The 17,501-nt window shown below is 54.7% G+C and overlaps 1 protein-coding gene and 1 long non-coding RNA gene across 5 annotated transcripts in view; one reads left to right on the top strand and one right to left on the bottom strand.

Annotated features, from left to right (window-relative positions):
* Positions 1 to 693: 693 nt before the first annotated feature.
* Positions 694 to 9,439, bottom strand: LOC109381353 (uncharacterized). 3 transcript variants are annotated; one of them, XR_002123706.1, is made up of 4 exons: positions 9,107 to 9,439; positions 7,370 to 7,494; positions 4,495 to 4,571; positions 694 to 796 (listed from the first exon to the last, which is right to left on the bottom strand). It is a non-coding gene; the product is annotated as an uncharacterized LOC109381353 (long non-coding RNA). The 3 variants fall into 3 exon arrangements; XR_002123708.1 differs by lacking the exon at positions 4,495 to 4,571; XR_002123707.1 differs by lacking the exon at positions 7,370 to 7,494.
* A 202-nt stretch (positions 9,440 to 9,641) lies between these two features.
* CRHR2 (corticotropin releasing hormone receptor 2) overlaps positions 9,642 to 17,501 on the top strand; it is a 45,244-nt gene continuing 37,384 nt past the window's right edge. For both annotated transcript variants that reach the window (XM_019639929.1, XM_019639928.1), the window contains exon 1: positions 9,642 to 9,759. In XM_019639929.1, coding sequence (XP_019495474.1) covers positions 9,673 to 9,759 — 87 coding nt within the window. In that variant the 5' untranslated portion in view covers positions 9,642 to 9,672. The remainder of the gene's footprint in view (positions 9,760 to 17,501) is intronic.

Below are 17,501 nucleotides of genomic sequence, written 5' to 3'. Positions count from 1 at the left end.
TCGGACCAGCTGGCCGCAGGGGAAGAGGTTGCTGCAAAGATGTTCTGGCCACAGAGCATGGCCTCCAGCAGCCCTTGAAGGGCTGACCTCTTCTCTCTGACCGGCCAGGACTCCGCAGCGTCCTGAGTGGGGTGTGATTTCTGCGCTCAACCTGATCTGAGCTAGAAGCAGCTCTCCCAGCAATCTCTCTCCCACCACCCCTTGAAGGCTTGTGATGGGGAGCCTTGTACCCCAGACTCCAGTCCCTGAATTAACCCAGAGGCCTCATTCTGTCATCAGCTTCGGCCTCCAAGTCTCCAGTCAGAACCGGAGACCGTGAGGCTGTGCAGTGAGGGGGGGCGTGTCCCAGGCCCGGGGGCAGCCCGACTGTGGTCTCCTCCCTGGTAACCTCACTGACACCACCAGCATGACCCCCCTCACCTGGGTTCCCCAGAACAAGCCAGAACCAACCTTCCCCTGCTAAAGGCCAAGTCTTATATTTCTTCTTTTTTTTTTTTTGGTGTTTTTATTTTTACTCTATTTTTTTTAAGATGTTACTAGGGAATTGGGGGAGGGAACAGCGTTGGGTAATCGGGGAAGGGGAACAGACGAGTTTCTGTCCTTTTGTTCTTCAGTCTAGTTGTGGAGGACATCGCTTCACTGCCTCATGTTGGTATTATCATTATGCTCTTCCCTGGCGAGGCAGTCACTAGCCGGATACTGGACGGCCGCTCACAGCAGCTCATGCTGGCTGCTGGCCACTCACGGTAGCTCACAGCAGCCCAAGGTCTTACATTTCTTAATACAATGCTTCTCACTGTTAAAAAGTAATATATACCCTTGTAAAGTTTTGGAATATAGTGAAAAACACAAAGGGAAGCGTAAGAACTCACTGACACTCCCATAAGCCAGCGTTTCTGTGTTCACCCATATGCTCCTATCCTCTTATATTAGACGCATGAGCTTCTGCGATATCCAGTAAGGGGTTGGGTGCCCCACCCCCACGCCCAACTAGCAGCATTGGGTGTTCACATGTGGGCTAGGAGATTCTCAGAAAACCCAAACCAGGCCCACCATGGGGTTCAGACACACAGGCCTACGAGTTAAACAGGTGTGTGGCCACATTATAGTTAATGTTATGTGTCAACTTGACTAAGTTTGACCAGTTGTTTGGTCAAACACGCATCGAGATGTTGCTGTGAAGATACATTTTTTAGATGTGATTAACATTTAAATCAGTACAGTCTGAGTAAAGCAGATTGCCCTCTGTAGTGTAGCTGGGCCTCACCCAATCAGTTGAAGGCCTTCAGGACAAAGACTGACGTTTTTCCGCAGCAGAAGGAATTTGGCCTCAAGACTGCCCCAAGGAACCCCCTGCCTGAGTTTCCAACCTGCTGGCCTGCCCTGAAGATTTAGAACTCAAGACAACAACATCAGATCTGACATGAATTTCCAACCTGCCAGCTTACCTGTGGGTTTCGGCTTGACAGCCCTCACAATGGCATGAGCCAATTCCTTCAGATAAATCTCTCCCTATATAAACATATCCCACTGGTCCTGCTTCTCTGAGGAACCCTGACTAGCACAGGGAAAAGCGAAATGGCAGGGCCGCTCTGAGACTTCTGGGAGAGAATCACAGCAGTCCAGAGGCCAGGGGAAGCAGTGGTCTGCATGTGCCACAGTGGCTATAGTTTGAACTGTCTCAACCCCACCTCTTTGGTGGCCTGTGGGTATACTTAGCCACTACCAGAACTGTCCCATTAAACAGACCCAGTAGTACCCTGCTGTGGGGCCGCTTGCAGAGGAAAACCAGGAGAGGAGGCTGCTCTGCCACCCTGTTTCCTAGCTGACTGCAGGCAGGGGCTTCTGTGGCCGGCACAGCGGGCAGCGTGCTGGTGCCAGCATGGTCTCTGTCCCCCAGGCAAGAGCGAACGGGCCTGGCAGAGACGTGTTAGAGGCGGCAGACCTAGGTGCAGCCAGCACGCAGCAGCAGGGGCTTGGCTCAGCAAGGTGGAGGAGGGTCTGGCCACAGAGCTTCTGCGCAGCAGGAGTGGCTGCAGCCTGCTCCATAGGGGAGGACCGGGGGAATCCACGTGTGGGCCTGTGCAAGCCAGAGCGAAGACACAAGAGTGGGATCAAGAGGCCAGCGGAAGCCAGGCCTCTGCCCAGAGATGACCATGGAACATGACCTCCCTGCACTGCGTAATGGCCCAGGACATCACTGAGCCTCCCCTGGGATGCAGGATAGCGCGCTCACACCAACTTGAATTAAATCTCAGGGGACAGCCGCCCTCACAGGGAAAGAGATACGGATGGGGAGGCCAAGGCGAAAGCAGCCCTTGCAGAGTTGGGACACAACTTTTCGCCTCTCCACAGGTCTGGGCCTGCTGGCCCGAAGGCCCCGCCTCCCTCTCCAGGCCTGTCTCTGAGCCTAGAATAGTCTGAGGTCTCCTTGCTCTGGCTTTTCTCTAGCCTGCAGCACTGGGGATGGTTTTGTATAGCTTGGGAAAATGGGAGGGGGTGAAGCAGGAGACGCTAGTTTTTAGCTCTCATAATCTCCATGTCCCCTAATTTGTACTTTTCGGGGCCTTATCTTATTCCAGGAACAGCTGAAGCCATGGAAAAGGGTATATCTTAGCAGAAGGAAGTGGGTTCCACCCCATGTCGCTGACAGGCTGGCTCTGGCTGAGGGAGCAAAGCTGAGCCGGCACCGACCAGCGACCAGTGGGCCAGGAAGGTCATCAGAGCATCCGCCCCAGAGGCCATCAGCCCTGGGCATGGAGGCCAGACCCCTGGGAACCTGAACTTCTCCAGCCTCTTTGATGACCCAGGGGCAACAGAAGGCAACCCAGATATGATCCTTATCTCCGTTTGACGGGAAGAAGGCCCAGGAGGTGACGCTTTTGTCTAAGGGCTGACGCTGGTAAGTCACACAGCAGGACTGGAGCCTTCCATCCCAGTCCAGGCTTGGGGACAAGAGAGCACGGCAGAGGACAACTTTCCCCACCACTGGTCTCACACCACGCTCCTCCACCCCGTTCTGCCAAAGCAGATGTGGCTTCTGACCCCGGCTTCCTCCTCTGGCTCGCTCCGTTGTCCTCCTGTCGCCCAAGGGGACTCCATCAGAAAAGGCCACTTCCCTGCCTTGCCAGTCTGGCACCATGGCCTTGGCCTTGTCCCCACATTGGCTCACATTCCCAGATTCAATCAGAGGCTCCCCAAGCCGCCCAGCCGCGGGGCCTGACCTTGCCCAGCGAAGGCCTGAAACCAGGCCCTGTCGGCCTCACACCGCTTGCTTTCATTAACGTCCTGCCTTCTGGGAGCCCCACAAATCACCCTGTCACAGAGACAGCCCGGTCCAGAAGGGGAGGAACAGACAGATGTCCTTGGCTCATCTCACTCTGCAGGCGAGGGGGGAGGCGGGGGGCGGCGAGCCCTGAGGAAAAGCCTTTGGAGGGGCGGCCCTCCTGCATTTGCACCAGGCCTCTCCAGGCCTCGGTGTCTCACCTGTAAAATGGGAATGAACATGGAGTGACTGCTGAGGTCCCTTCCACTGCTATGTTCTCTGGGAAGCAGCATCAGGACAGAACTCAGGCCACCACCGCTTCTTATCGACAGAGCCTCCTGAGTGGTTTCCTGCCTCTGGGCGAGTCCCAGCCAAGCCCTTCTCCACCCTGTTCTTCTCCAATGCCCAGGTGACCATGTCATCCCCATGACTAAACTCCCCCCGTGGCTGCCTTACCCGACAGGCCCCCTGGCCGGGCTCTGCCTGCTGCTTGGCCTCACCTCCCAGTGCCCCCTGCCCATCGCTGATCAACTCCACCCTCACAAACTCCCTGCCTTGTCTGGCTCACCTCGGGGAGGCCCTGCCTTCACCTTGAACGCCCCTCCACGGGCCTCTACACCTTCCCCTTCACCTAGCCAGGCTCTGCGCACCCTCCCCGACTACCCCGAGGCCGGGTTGGTGTTGGTGACACCATGCTCACTGGCCCCCAAAGCCCTTGCCTGCTCCCTCCGCTTTGTCCCCCCCACTCTGGGACAGCGGCTGTTTCCTCTCCCTGCACTCTGCTTAATCGGTACTCAGTACATGCACGTTTCGTCCATACTGAGGACTGTCTTCTCCCTTCCAGCCCAGTGCTCTTGTAGGAGTTCAGGAAAGGCAGACGTGGGTGGACACGTCCAGGTTTCTGTCCCATGTGCTGGAGGTCTCTCAAACCCCTCTGTCCCTGACCACTCCAAGCCTCTTGCCCTGAGACTCCCCTAGTCCCTGTTCGTTCATTCACTCGACAAACACTTGTTAAGAACCTACTCTGGGGCGGCCGGTTGGCTCAGGTGGTTAAAGCATGGACTCATAACACCAAGGTTGCCGGTTTGATTCCCACATGGGCCAGTAGCTGTGCCCTCCACAACTAGATTGAAAACAATGACTTGACTTAGAGCTGACAGGTCCTGGGAAACCACAATGTTTCCAAATAAAGTTAGAAAATAAAAAAATTTTTTAAAAAAAGAACCTACTGTGCTCTAGACACCCACGGTCATGCTTTGCACAGGGTCTTGCACATAGTGGGTCCTCAATGTTTGTTGACTTTGAACTGGAAGAAACAAAATGACAATAATGATATTCCCTTACGTTTCTAGGAAGCGGTTGTCTACACCTGACCTCACTGATCCTCATCGTGGCCCTGCATGGTAGTAGGTGTTGTTCCCTTTTCCAGTTAAGGGAATTGGGGAAAAGATGGAGGGAGTGGGATATGCATCATAGAAGCCACAGCAAACACTGGAGCATGGGTGGGGGGCCCTAGATGCGACACCTTCCCAGGGGAAGCGCAGAGGCCCCATTTCTGCCAGCCAGGCCGATGGCGCCTGATCCTGGGAGCAGCCTGCACAGGAGACAGAGGGACAGCTGTGAAACCACAGACATGACAACTCAGTCAGGCCCGCATTCCACTCAGTCCCTGGAGCCTGAACTCCACTGGAAAATACAGCTATTCTCCAGGCCAAAGTTCAAGGCTCCTTCACGAGCAGGTAAAAACTCTGCCAGAGCTGACTTAATCTCTACTCATCAAATATGGTAACTTGTTTTTCTTTAGAGACGAGTGACAACAGAGTGATCGTAACTCGTGGTTGGACTGGCATCCCTGAAGCAGGATTTGGGAGGATGAGAGAGAGAGAGAGAGAGAGAGAGAGAGAGCAGTAACATCCCACTGAACCCACAGAAAAAATAAAAAATGAGCAAAATCAATAGCTGTTCTTCCAACAATGCTATAAAATTGTGTTCTGAAACAGCATCGCAAAAGCATACTCTGCCATCTGAGACCAAATTGATGTGACCACAGCTAAAATAAGAAGATAGCATCATACATCTGGGTGGCAAGATGTCACCGGTCGTAAGCTCAGGGAGGAGGGGCAGGGGCCCCAGGCAACCTCACCTGAGCAGTCTCAGCCCCTGATGAGAGGTCAGGTCAGTGTGGTGGCCCCGCGAGGCAGGACAGACCCCACTCTGGACTGGGAGTCCATCTCATCTCTCGTCTCAGCTGCCGTACTGGCCCACTCTGCTCTCTCGTTAACTCCAAACTTGCCATCTCCAACCCCAAACCACCCAGCTGCTCCAACAAGCCCTCTAGAATACAGACCCAGCCCTGTCCCTCCCTTGCTCCCAGACACACGCAACCCAAGTGTCCCTAAGAAACCCAGTTCTCCCAAGCTACCTACCATGGCCCGACTGCCCTAGCCCATTAGATGTACAGAAAGCCTGGGTTCTCCCCAACAGTTCTGATTCCAAAACATGGGGATGGGGTATCTTCCACTTTCCTGGGTGCCTTTTACTCTGAATTCTACTCCTTTTCAATTCCTGATCCCTTCTAGGTTGGTCAGAATTCCTAGGGTAGTAAGCGACAGAAACACACTTCAGACTACCTTGGGAACCAGGGAAAATTTATGAGAGCTCCCTCCCTACGGGCAGAGGCAAAGCCGGCTCCCCCAGCGCCTGGAAGGCCACCAGGACCTTCTCCCTCCCTCTCTCCCCTGCTGCCCTCTGGAGTGTGGCAGCACATTCCCTGAGCTCAGTTTTCCCGACAGCCATGCAGCTGCTGCACGTAGCATCTCTCAGTTTCTCCACGAGGAAGGAATAGCCTCTCTCTTTGATGCAAAGTTTAAAAATCCCAGGGAAGGATTCTGATTGTGTCCGTTCAGATCAGCTGGCCGTTTCTGTACCGACTAACTGTGGTCAGTGGTGGGAGACCCTCTCATTTATCCAGCCTGGTCAATTACTTTGGGCCAATCCACAGTGGCCCGCTGCCAATCAAGTCACATTTGGAGTAGAGCATGCCCTCTCAAGGGGGCAATAGTGCCCCCAAGGAGGCAAAAAGTGGGCCTTGGGGGGGCAGAAGAGTCCTGGATATTAAAATGGTTTGTGGCCTCCCATAGATATGCAATATATCTGTGGTATTAAAACTTTATAAGGGAGGAACAATTAGAAAAAGATCTAAAAAGGCTCCTTGGGGATGGAGGAGGTGATAATGAAAAAAAAAACACCAAAAAACTGAGAAACAGTGGAGTAGAGGATGGAGCATTTCTCAGAAGGACAGGACCATTCTGGACAAAACCAAGAAATGTCCAGTACTCCCTCCCACTTCCTGCAGCTGCCGGCCCTTTATCCACACATGGCACAGCGCCTTGTCCTCATTCCTGAGCGGCATGACACCAGCTGCTGTACACAGGGGACTTGTTGTGAAGGTGGGGATAGCCGAAGTTATCACAGGCCCCTTGTTCACATTCATTGACCTCTCACACCTCAGGGAAGCCCTTCCAGCCACCCCTGCTTGGACCTGGCCTGCCCCAAAGTCCTTTTCTGAGCACCAGGGACACCCCCCAGCCCAGACCCAAGCCCTCCCAGCCCTTTCCATCTTGCATGCCAAGCAAAGTCTAGGAGTTTCCACCTCTTGGCAAAGCAAACCGTGTACCTCTCTTCTAAGACCATCTTGAGTTTATCTTTCATAATCACAATGACTAGAAAGGCATTTTCAAAAATAAATAGACTCCCATCAGCCCTGCGGTCTGCCCTTCAAAACAGAAAGCTTCTAAAAGACAGCTAGTAGTGGCGTGCCAGCGTGCCAGCTCACAGTTGTTGGCAGGGTTTCTTCTACCACAGCAACAAGGGCTGTCCAGAGCATGCCACAGGAGTTCAAGGGTCTGTATGTTTTTCACTATTGTTATTGTTTGTTTTTAACCCATTATATTTAGAGGGGTCAAGTCCAGGCTTCCCTGGCCTGAACCTTAGGTCAGGTTCCAGCAGTGAGATGCAGGCAAAGCCCCAGCCTCCTGGACCCCACAGGTCCCCCCCCCAGGGTGTTAATGACGTGCATGCCTTTGGGAGCTGGGGTTGGGGTACCTGTGCATCACCACCTCCATGCAGATCGTGGCTCTAGTAGTCCCAGGACAGTTCTCCTAAGAGTGTTCTAGGTTGGGGGAGGAGGGCAGGGGCAAGGGAATCGGTTCGGAAGCACAAGGTGAGCCCTGCCAGGGAGGAATCAGATTGATTACCTATGCACCTGCACCGGAGGCCTTCTAGAACTAAAGCAAATCTAGCTTCCTTCCAGCCTGTCCCCCGCTGCCTAGCCCCACACTGTCCCCTCCCCAGCCAGGCCCCCAGTCGAGCCAGCCTGCACTTGCCCGGATCCTGCTTTCTGCCCACCCTGACTCCTCCATCTGGAGTAAAGGTCTCCCCTTCTCCCTCTGTTTAAATCCTGCAGTACTTCCCCCCCCAAGCCCCCTGCTGCCCTGCCCTGAGCTGCCCCAGTGCCTTGTACTAACTCTCACTTCCCGTTGCAGTTACTTAAGCCCAGATCTCATGAGCTCCACATCTCTCCCCGTGGCTGGCTCACCCTCCATAGGCTGAGGTTGACCTTGAGGTCAGAGCCTCTGCTCTGTACTTAACGTTGAGAGGCTGGCCAGGGGGAGGCTCCAGGAACACATGCTGCACAGAACTGTGGGGCCTCATGCTGACCCATCAACTCTTTGTGCATCTACCCACCCGTCAAAACCCTGCCAAGTGGTCGTCTCCTGCCAGGAGCCCTCTCTGACCAAGACCACCTGACTAGGTCCAGTAAAGCCATATCCTGTCCCAGCACTTGGAATGGGGTTCCACCCAGTCGCCTTCAAATGAATGGGGGGGATCTAGTCAACTCTTCCTCAGCTTTTCCATAAAGATTCCCCGGCACCACTGGGGCTAGGCTCTGTGCGACAGAGGAGGGAGGGCATAAGAAATTAAGAGAGGATGGGGAGACAGGGCTCCACCCAAGCTGATTGGAGACCAGCCTTATTCAAGGGGCAGTGAGAGAACAGTCCACACCAGGGAGCAGCCAGGGGCTCAGACTCAGGCCTGTGAGATTTCAGGGGAGGGTGATGTGGGAGCAAGCAAGAAAGGCTGCCTGGAGGAAGCAGCGAAGGGGAGGAGAAAAGGGTCCCTGGCAGGGAGATCAGGGTGAACACAGTGTCTGAGTTTCTCAAACTCAGGCTGAATTCTCGAGGGCTTGTGTCCACCCTGTCTGCACCCTCCAGGAAAAGCTCAGTGCCCCACTAATCACATTCCTCAAATGCTTTCCCCTCAGATCCTGACGACTGGAACTGCTGCGTAAGCTTTTAAACTCCCTGCACCAGGCCCACCTGTTGGAACAGGTCAGGAGGCTGCTTCAGTGGCTCCCTGAGAGCAGGTCTCACCTCCTGAGCCCTGACGCGGCCCCAGGCTGGACCTGTCCCCACCCGTGACCAACACTGCTCAGCCCTGCCTGACATAGGATCCCTGGGGAATTTACTGAAACCTGCCCCAACCTCCATAACCAGAATCCCCGCACGCGCCTGGCTTATGGAATCTGTTGTCCTCGGTGTTTTAAAATTTTTTTAGCATTTTATTTCAAATTTGCAGGAAAGAAGAATGATCCAAAGTATACCCATATACCCATATTCCCATTGCCTACATTTACCGATTATTTACACGTTGACACATCTGCTTTATGGTTCTCTCTCTCTCTCTCTCTCTCTACATATATATGTATTTCTGAACCATTTACAAATGTTGGAAACATGGTGCCCCTTTAGCCCTAAACATAGTTCGTAAAACAGCTCTTACCTGCCCCACAGTGCAAGTTATCAAATCAGGAAGTCGAGCACTGATACAGTAGTACTATTATTTAATCTGCGTCCACATTGAACTTCCAAAGGTCCAGCAGACATCGGAGCCTGGTAAAGGCTCCCCAGACAATTAGAACATGCCGGCGGGGCTGGGAAGCCTGGTCGGGGTGACACCACCCAGCCCGCTCAGCACTGAGGCCCCAGCCTCAGCTGAGGCCCTTCCTCCTCTCTCGGTTTCTCTCTCCCCCACCAGGGGTGGCTACAGCCCCGGCTAAGGTGGCGGCAGACAAAAGGCATTAACCCCTTCTCCGCAGGCTGGAGGCAGAGTTTGGTCCCTGGCTGCCAGGAAGAAGCGGCTGCCCAGCCCCCGTTATAAATAACCTGGAGGGGGCGGGCTGTGGGGCGGTGTCACGGCTGCCCTGGGGGGTGGGGGCCAAGGGGAAATGCCCCCGTGGCCAGGGCCTGGCCGGGGCCTCGGTGCTGGGCCAGGGTTGGGGCGGGGAGGGGCAGGCAGGGCGGGACGTCCGCGCTGGGAGGCGCACTCCTGTCCCTAGCGGTGCGGGCATGGGGGTTCCCGCCGCGGCCCCGCTCCTCCTCCACGCTGCACGCCCGCGCCTCTGCGTGCTCTGCCTCCTCCCTGCACTCCTCAGAGTAAGTGTGGGCGGTGGGGTCAGTCACAGGGGCCTGGCTCCAGGAGCTGGAGCTCCGTGTACCTTGACTGGAAGGTGGGAGGGGGTCTCGGTGCTCATTTCCTGGAGCTGGTCTCACTCAGCCCTCTTGTGAGTTGGGTCGGGGAACTCTCTGGGCTTGCGGGCAGGTTGAGATTGGGGACCCCCGAGTGGGGTGAGGGGATGCAGCTCTCCTGCCTGGTTAAGGGGGCAGGTGAAGGAGAGATGAAATTCTAATGGCAGCTAGAATGGGACTAGGAGGCGTTGTGGATGATGGGGCATTCTCGCGGACCTCCTAGCGTCCCGGACACGCCCCTCCTCACTTCCAGAAATCCCTTATCCCTTGTCCATTCTGTCCCCTCCCCCGTGGATCCCTTCCATCTCCCCACCCCTTTTCTGGCCCTCCCCCTGACAGCCCCCATCTCCTGTGCCCTGTCTCCGCCGTCCTCTCAGTGCCTGAAACCAGGCATCTCCCAGAACCAAATGAGCAATGGGGCAAGGCTGCTGGGAGGACCCACCTCACCAAGGGTCTCTCAAGGCTGTGGGTGCCTTTTGGCCAGAGCCAAGGTCTGCAGGCGGGACCTGGGGGTGAGAGGGTGGAGAGAGGCTATAAAGAAAGAGCTGAAAAGTGGGGGTGAGGCCAGGAGGGAGGGATTCCCAGAAACAGATTCTCAGAGGCAGCGGGAATCGCCCTCTAACCCTGTCCCCATTTTTCAGATAAGGAAACTGAGGCTCAGAGAAGGCGGACAACCTGTGCTAGGCCACACTTTTCATGAAAAGCCCTGACCTTAAAAGGGTTCAGTAGGCAAAGAGGGGCCCAGAGGCCACACACTGGGGGGGTTAGCAGGGCAGGAGGCAGGGGTGGGGGAGGACAGAGTCAGGCTGGAAGTCAGTAGGCCTAGCCCTGCCTGGACTCCGCCACAGACCAGCCACAGGGACCACTTCCTGGGCTTCAATATTCTCGTATGTACACAGAGGACTCATTCGCTCAACACTCACTCAACGGATAAGTAGTGAGCATCCACTGACTGTGAGAAAGTAGCTTTGCTGACCGACCTGATTTGAAACCCTGCTTTGCTGCTTCGTGTGTGACCTTGGACAGGTGACTCAAATTTTCGAGCCTCAGTTTCCTCGTGGGTAAAATAAGGATGAAATCACTGTGGAATAGTTGAGACAATGCAAGCAAAGCCCTGAGCACCATGCCTGGCACAGAGGGAGCACTCAGCAGTGCAGCCATGGTTTTGTGCTCCTAGAGATGGAGCCCTGCCTTCCCAGGGGGGTCTGGTCAGGTGGAGAACGGGCGAGCACCATGCTGAGATGTGCTCAGTGCCCCAGTGGGCAGACGGCTTCTAGGCCTGCCAGGTCCCTTTAATGACATTGTAGGCTATGTTTGGGGTGGGTGGAGGTGTGGGGTGGGTTTATGACTACCTCCACCCCCTACAACTCCCCACATCCTGGGCTCTGAGCTCTTTTTTGCCCCCTCCCACTTGTTCTTGGGATAGGTGCCTTCTAAGAGAGCCAGTGTTAGGGCCTGGGTTGCCCCACAGCCCTCCCCTCTGGGGGACCCTGATGCCAGCTGCCCAAGCTGGTTAGCTGGAGAGGGTTCTGGTTGCTGCTCCAGAGCCAGGCCAGGGGGAGAGGTCTTTGTGAGGATACCCATGGTTCTAGGGGTGTAAGAACCAGAACCTCAGAGGCAACAGTCTGCGGTCCCCTCCTAGTCACCCAGGCCCTGCCCCCAGCCCCCTGGAACACCTCAGCCTGATACTAGAGACTAGTTACCCAAAGTCACTCAGGATGTAACCAGCGAGAGAGGAACTAAACCATGCTCTCTCTAGCCCCAAAGCACAGGTTTCCTTGCTCTGGGCCTTCGTGATAACGGGATTTTTTTCCTGGGTCCTTGTCCAACTATTTGGAGCTTTCTGCTCGCTGTGAAATGAGAATCTGAGCAGGCGACAGGGGTGGGAAGGTAACTCAGGATTACCTGGCTTTCCACCTTCATTTTCAACCAGTATTTGAGCAGGGCCTCGCATGGTGAGGACATGAGGGTGGAAACTCCCATCTGTGCCTCCTGCCCTATCAAGGTGATAGCCTAGGAGACACTGGCAAGAAGAAACGGATGGGGAAGAACTCCATGTGTATTTACAAACTCTGGTCATTGGAGCTATAAACGCGTGCGTGCGCATATGAGAGCCTCTGACAGGGTTTTGGGGAGGTGTGGTGAGAGGAGGGCAGGATGGCAGGGATGGAGATGGGGTGGTCCTAGAGGAGAGCAAACAGCGAGGATGTCCCCAGAGCCCCAACCCTGAGAAGAGATGGCGTGAGGCTGCAGGGGATATGGTGGGTCCTGGTGGGATCTGACTTTTATCCCAAGGGCAGGGAGCTTGCCTGCTCGGATTTGCCACTGGGAAAGTCCCAGCTGGTGGTTGAGTGGAGAGGACCCCCTGGCCCAGCCTTGAGCCTGGCGCTCCCGGGGAGCCTCCTGAGGCCTTCGGGAAGCTGCTCTGAGAGGCAGCGCTGCAATCGTGCCGCCGACCTGCCGCACACGGCGCTGTTCTCTGCGCTTTACTAAAACACCAGGAAGGTTGGACAGTTACTTACAGCTGGAAAAGGAGGTTCCGTGAGGCTAAGGGATATGGATGCAGGATTCCAAAGCCCTGGATTCTAACCTTTTGAGCTACTTCCCTCCATCTCTGTGAAGACCCCGGAGTCTACCAGTTCACCTTGGCTGGGTCCAGCCCCTCAGATCTTTGGGGAGCAAGATGCTTCCCCTACCCAGGGTCTCAGGGCAGCACGTCTATGGCCTTTGCCCTAGGTCCTGGCTTCTGTGGAAGCCATCTGTCCTGAGACGGCTCAGCCAAGAGGAAAGTCCCCACAGGGGCCCAGGCTCTAGGAACCTGGACCCTTACTAACTGCACAGCCCTCTTCAAGGCCAAGGCCAGGGCCCTGTGCACACACTCCCAGGGTCTACAGGGCTGGGGTAGGGGGTGGCGGGTCTCAAGGGCCATTAGCCAGGGGCAAATTCATCTAATGACTTCCCCAAAATTCAGCTACTTTATGAGTGTTTTCTAACCTGATCAACTAATTTTTCCTCTCTGTTTTTGCCATTTTGTTGATGTTTAAGTATTTTTTTTAAAGCAATTTGTCTGAGGGCACTGTTTACTTAATTTTGTATTCCTAGTAAATCTCAAATTTGCAGCACTTTACGAATTACAGAACTATTCTGTAATCCTTTTAGCTGTCATTTTCTACTTTATCTAATTTTAAACATTCTTATGAATCCTCAGTCAGTTTGTCTGAAGTTACTTTATTCAAAATTAGAATTTTTTAAGATGTCATTTCGAATCTACCAGAGGGAAGGATTGATTATTTAGCAAGCTTTTTTTATTTTTATTTTATTCTATTTAAGCAGCTACACAGGGCTTACCTTGTGCTCAGTGCTGTTCTCAGCCCTGACATACATTATCTATTTGAAGCTTCACAAGAACCCTAGGAGATAAAACCATCATTACCCCCATTTTACAGATGAGAAAACTGAGGTGAGGTCATGTACCCAAGGTCAGTCAGCTCTTAAGTAGCAGGGCTAGGATCCAAACCAGGTAGCCTGACTCCACATCCCCTTCCCTTAACAAAAATATATTTTCATGTGATTTAATTCTACCATTGAGCTACATTTAGGACACTATGATACCAAAACAACTCAGAAAAGGGTGACTTTTATACAAACTAGACATTAGATGAATTGTTATTAAAATTATTAAGGAGATGATTTTAGGCCTAAGTGTCCCTTGTAGGGCCTCCTGCTGGCCAGCTCTCTCTCCCTTTATGATGCCAAGGTGTTCCCTCCCTCCTTCCCCCTGCTGCCTCCTCCTCTCCCCACTCCCGCCCTCAGACACCTGTGTGCAGGGCCCAGGGCTTGGGCAGGTAAAGGGAGAGGGATAGAGGGGAGAGAGAGCCCCAGGATTTCAGAGATGACAGAACCCATAATGAGGAAAGGTCTGGATGTTTCTCTGGGCGAATTGGAGGCTGAATTAGGACTGGAAGGGAGAGTGAGCATCTTAGGGAAAGGGGCCTTGAGAACAGAGGCTCAGGGATGGGAGAGCCCGCTGGAAACTGCTGAGGGATCTCGGGGTCCTCCCTCGAGGTCTAGCACCTGATAAGTGACAGCCAAGTCTCTAAGACGTCCCCTTCCAGGAAGCCTGCCCAGATGCTCCAGAAATATTACCTGCTTCCTGCATATGGTTTTCAGTCCCTCACCCTCTGCCTCAGGTAGCCTCAGCTCCAGTACGGCCGGCCGAGGCCTCCACTTGTCTGCTCGGCCGAGACTCACCTTTCCTCCCCACCGTCCTCCCCTCCTCTCCTCATCCTCCTCTTCCCCACGCTCCCCTCACTACACTCCCCCTTTCCCTGCCCCGACTTCTCTCCTCCCCATATCCCCCTCTCCATCTCCCCTGTCCCCCTCTTTCCTCCTCTCGCCCCATCTCCTCCTCCAGGCTCAATGAAACCAGTGAAATGAAAGGAAACCTGGGGAGGAGCCCGCTGCCTCCCCGAGGAGTCCTCTCTGACCTTGGGCAGAGCGAGGAGGCGGGGCGGGGCTCGCTCCCTTCCCCTCTGATTACTGGCAGCCTGGCTCCTGGACCGATGGCCCCGTAAATCTCCCAGGCTTAGACTAGGGGCTAAAATTAGACGCAGCTTTGTCACCAGGCCAGGAGGGAGCATGAGGCTGGGCCAGACCCCCCGGCTCCAGGGACGTGGCACCTTTGGAGCCTGCCTGGTCCTTCGAGCACAGGTTCTGCCTGGACAGGGCCCAAGGTGGAGGCAGAGCAGCTGGCGTCTTGGCTCTGACCTGCTGCCTTCCTCCCCCTGCTGGGGCCTCTCCCTCACCCGCTTCTAAGGGAAGGGCTTCCAGTTCCAGGCACAGAGGCTGGAACCAGGACCAGGGAAAATTCAGAGAGAAGGAAATCTGACAAGCAGGCAAAGCCCAGAGCCTGAGCTCCCAGAACTGGGGGTGAGGGTGCAGCTCTACCTGGCTGAGAGAATCATGGTCTCATCTGTCCACCCATCCATCAGTCAGCCAACAAACATTTACTGAGCACCTGCTGTGTGCCAGGCTCTGGGCTGGGGACTGGGGACACAGATATGAACCAGCAGATGTGGGCCCTGGGCCCTGGTAGCCTGTAGTTTCATGGGGTGGGAGTGAGGGGTGGGAGCAGCTCTCTGCCCCTGGGACAGTACAGAAGCCTCCACAATGAGGCTTGAACTCCCCAACTCTGAGCTCCCTAAGTGGGCCTCCTGAAGTCCTAGACAAGGGCCACCATTTAACACGTGCCTTCTACCTGCCAGGCTCTTGAGATACAGTAATTTAATGCTCACCCAAACCCTATGGGGTTTGTATTGTCCCCATTTTACAGATGAAAACAAGGCTCAGAGAAGTTAAGTAACTTGGCCAAGGCCACAGAGCTAAGAAGTAGCACCCCCAGAGCTCTGAACATCGGGATGTTTGCAGTCTCCCCACCCTGACTGCTCATCACCCAGTCCTTGGGTGTAATTATCCACAACTGTGCCTCTGCTCTCCCTGGCCCCAGGGGTGCTTTCTGAGGGTACCAGCCTCCTCCTCCTCCTCGCTGCCCACCCACCACCACCAGCGGCAACACCCAAAATAGGCACGTGCAGGGTATGTTGTGGATTTGAACTGAGTCAAATCCACCCAACCAGCCCCTTGAAGGAGTGAGTGTCTGCCTGTGTCAGCTTATTGGACCAGCGGAGATGGTTCAGGAGACGGTGCCAGGTCTGGGAGTTATTCCCAAACCACTTTTGATCGGCTCGCCCGTCTTGCCCGGGCCCTAACCACACACATCAATGCCGAGCACAGCGACCTTGCTCAGCAAGGAGGCCCAGCTGCAGCCTCAGACCACAGTGTCCGATGCAAGGACAGTCCTGGGGAGGGTGCCCTGACCCTACCCCATGGGTTCAGACCTGCCACCTCAGCCCCAAGGTTGAACACAAAACACCTGAGTGACAGGACCACACTGTGGCAGTTGAGGGCTTTGAAAGAAGGAACTTGCATCTAAGACACAAAGTCTGGTTGGCCTGAGAGTCCACCAACAACATTGCACGCCTCTGGGCTGAGCAGTGCCTCTGCTGTGACCTCCAGGGGCTGGCGCCTCCCTGGGTACCCCTTCTCCCCGGACCCCCAGGGAGGTGGGGGGCATTACTCGCTGCCTCCCCAACAAGGGGAAGGAGGATTGGTAAGGTGCTGATGAGTCAGACCTAGCTGAGGGTGGGCCTCAGAATGCTTCTTGGAAGATTCCAGGGCCAGCCTCACCCCGCCAGGTGGCTCGCTGGGCCAGCAAAGCCTTTCTGATGCCCAAGCAGGTGCTCCCAGCAACCCACCCAGGATATGTGAATAGCAAGACCATGGCTCCAGCATCTGTCCTGCGGGCCAAGAGGCAGGGCTCCTGGCTGATGACTCAGGAAGCCCCTTACAGCACCCAGACACAGACACACACATACTACATACATACAACACACAGACACTACACACAGACCCACTCCCACACACACTGTGCATCTTACATACATGAGTCACACACACAACCACACGTTACACAGACATAATACATACCACACACGCACGGCCCTGCTCCCCAGCACCTCCTGCACCCTGCATTGTGGGTGAGAGTGGGCAGATCCCGGCTGCAGTGAGTGCTTGTAAGTGCTGTCCGTGCCACCCTAGGCTCTGGGGTGGGACAGGGGACACTGCTCGCCTATTTGACCAGGTGAGCGCCAGGCCAGTGTGGCAAGGCTGCGCATGCACCCTCCAGCTCCAGCACAGGAAATGGACTAAGCCCGTTGTAGGGAACCCGATGTTTGAGGGCTGTCGGGCACTGGCCCTGGAGACATCCTGGGGCAAACATTGACCCAGCTGCCAGAGAGGAACATCTGACATGCAGGGGAAAGGAGAGGGACTGCTAGAATCAGGAATGTCAAGATTGGGAGGGGCACAAAAATACCGCACACACGCGCGCGCGCACACACACACACACACACATGCGCACACAATTTATGCACACACACTGGCCACAGGGTAGGAAAAAGTGGTGCTCTTGGGTGGAATATGGGCAAGGGTTAGAATTTGAGAGTGCATAGCTCGCATTTAGTCTCACACCTTGCGTTTCCCAGCCTCTTGGCCTTTCCACATGCTGTGTTCTCTACCTAGGATGCCCCCCCTAACACCACCTTTATCAGCTGAGCAAACTCCTACTCAGCCTTCAAAACCCACATCAGCAGGACCTCTTCTATGACACTACCCCATTCTTCCTCAGCAAATTGTAGACAACTGTACCAAGTTGTTACAAGTAACCCATCCATCCTCCTCACCAGAAGGTAGTCCCCTCAAGCACAGAGATAACCACATCACTTTATCCCTCCATGCCCAGCACCCACTCTCATGATGTTTTTCAGGACATGGGATTCTAGGTGGTTTTTATCTTTTGGATGGGATTGCCATTGTTGCAACAAACACATCTGTTTCCTGGTGAGTGCTCACGCTGGCACTTCCGTTTTCCCCACTCATCTATCTGGTTGTCCCCAAAGTACCACTTCTCCCTGGAAGCCTCCCTTATCTGCCCAAGTCCAGGTTAGGTGTCTCTCCCAGGTGTGACCCTCACACCCTTTGTGACTGCCTGTTTGCCTGTGTGACAGGAAAACAATGTGAAATCACCTGCT

This window comes from Hipposideros armiger, unplaced genomic scaffold (genome assembly GCF_001890085.2).
Source record: "Hipposideros armiger isolate ML-2016 unplaced genomic scaffold, ASM189008v1 scaffold_47, whole genome shotgun sequence".
NCBI lineage: Eukaryota > Metazoa > Chordata > Mammalia > Chiroptera > Hipposideridae > Hipposideros > Hipposideros armiger.
This window is presented reverse-complemented; position numbering and strand designations above follow the sequence as displayed.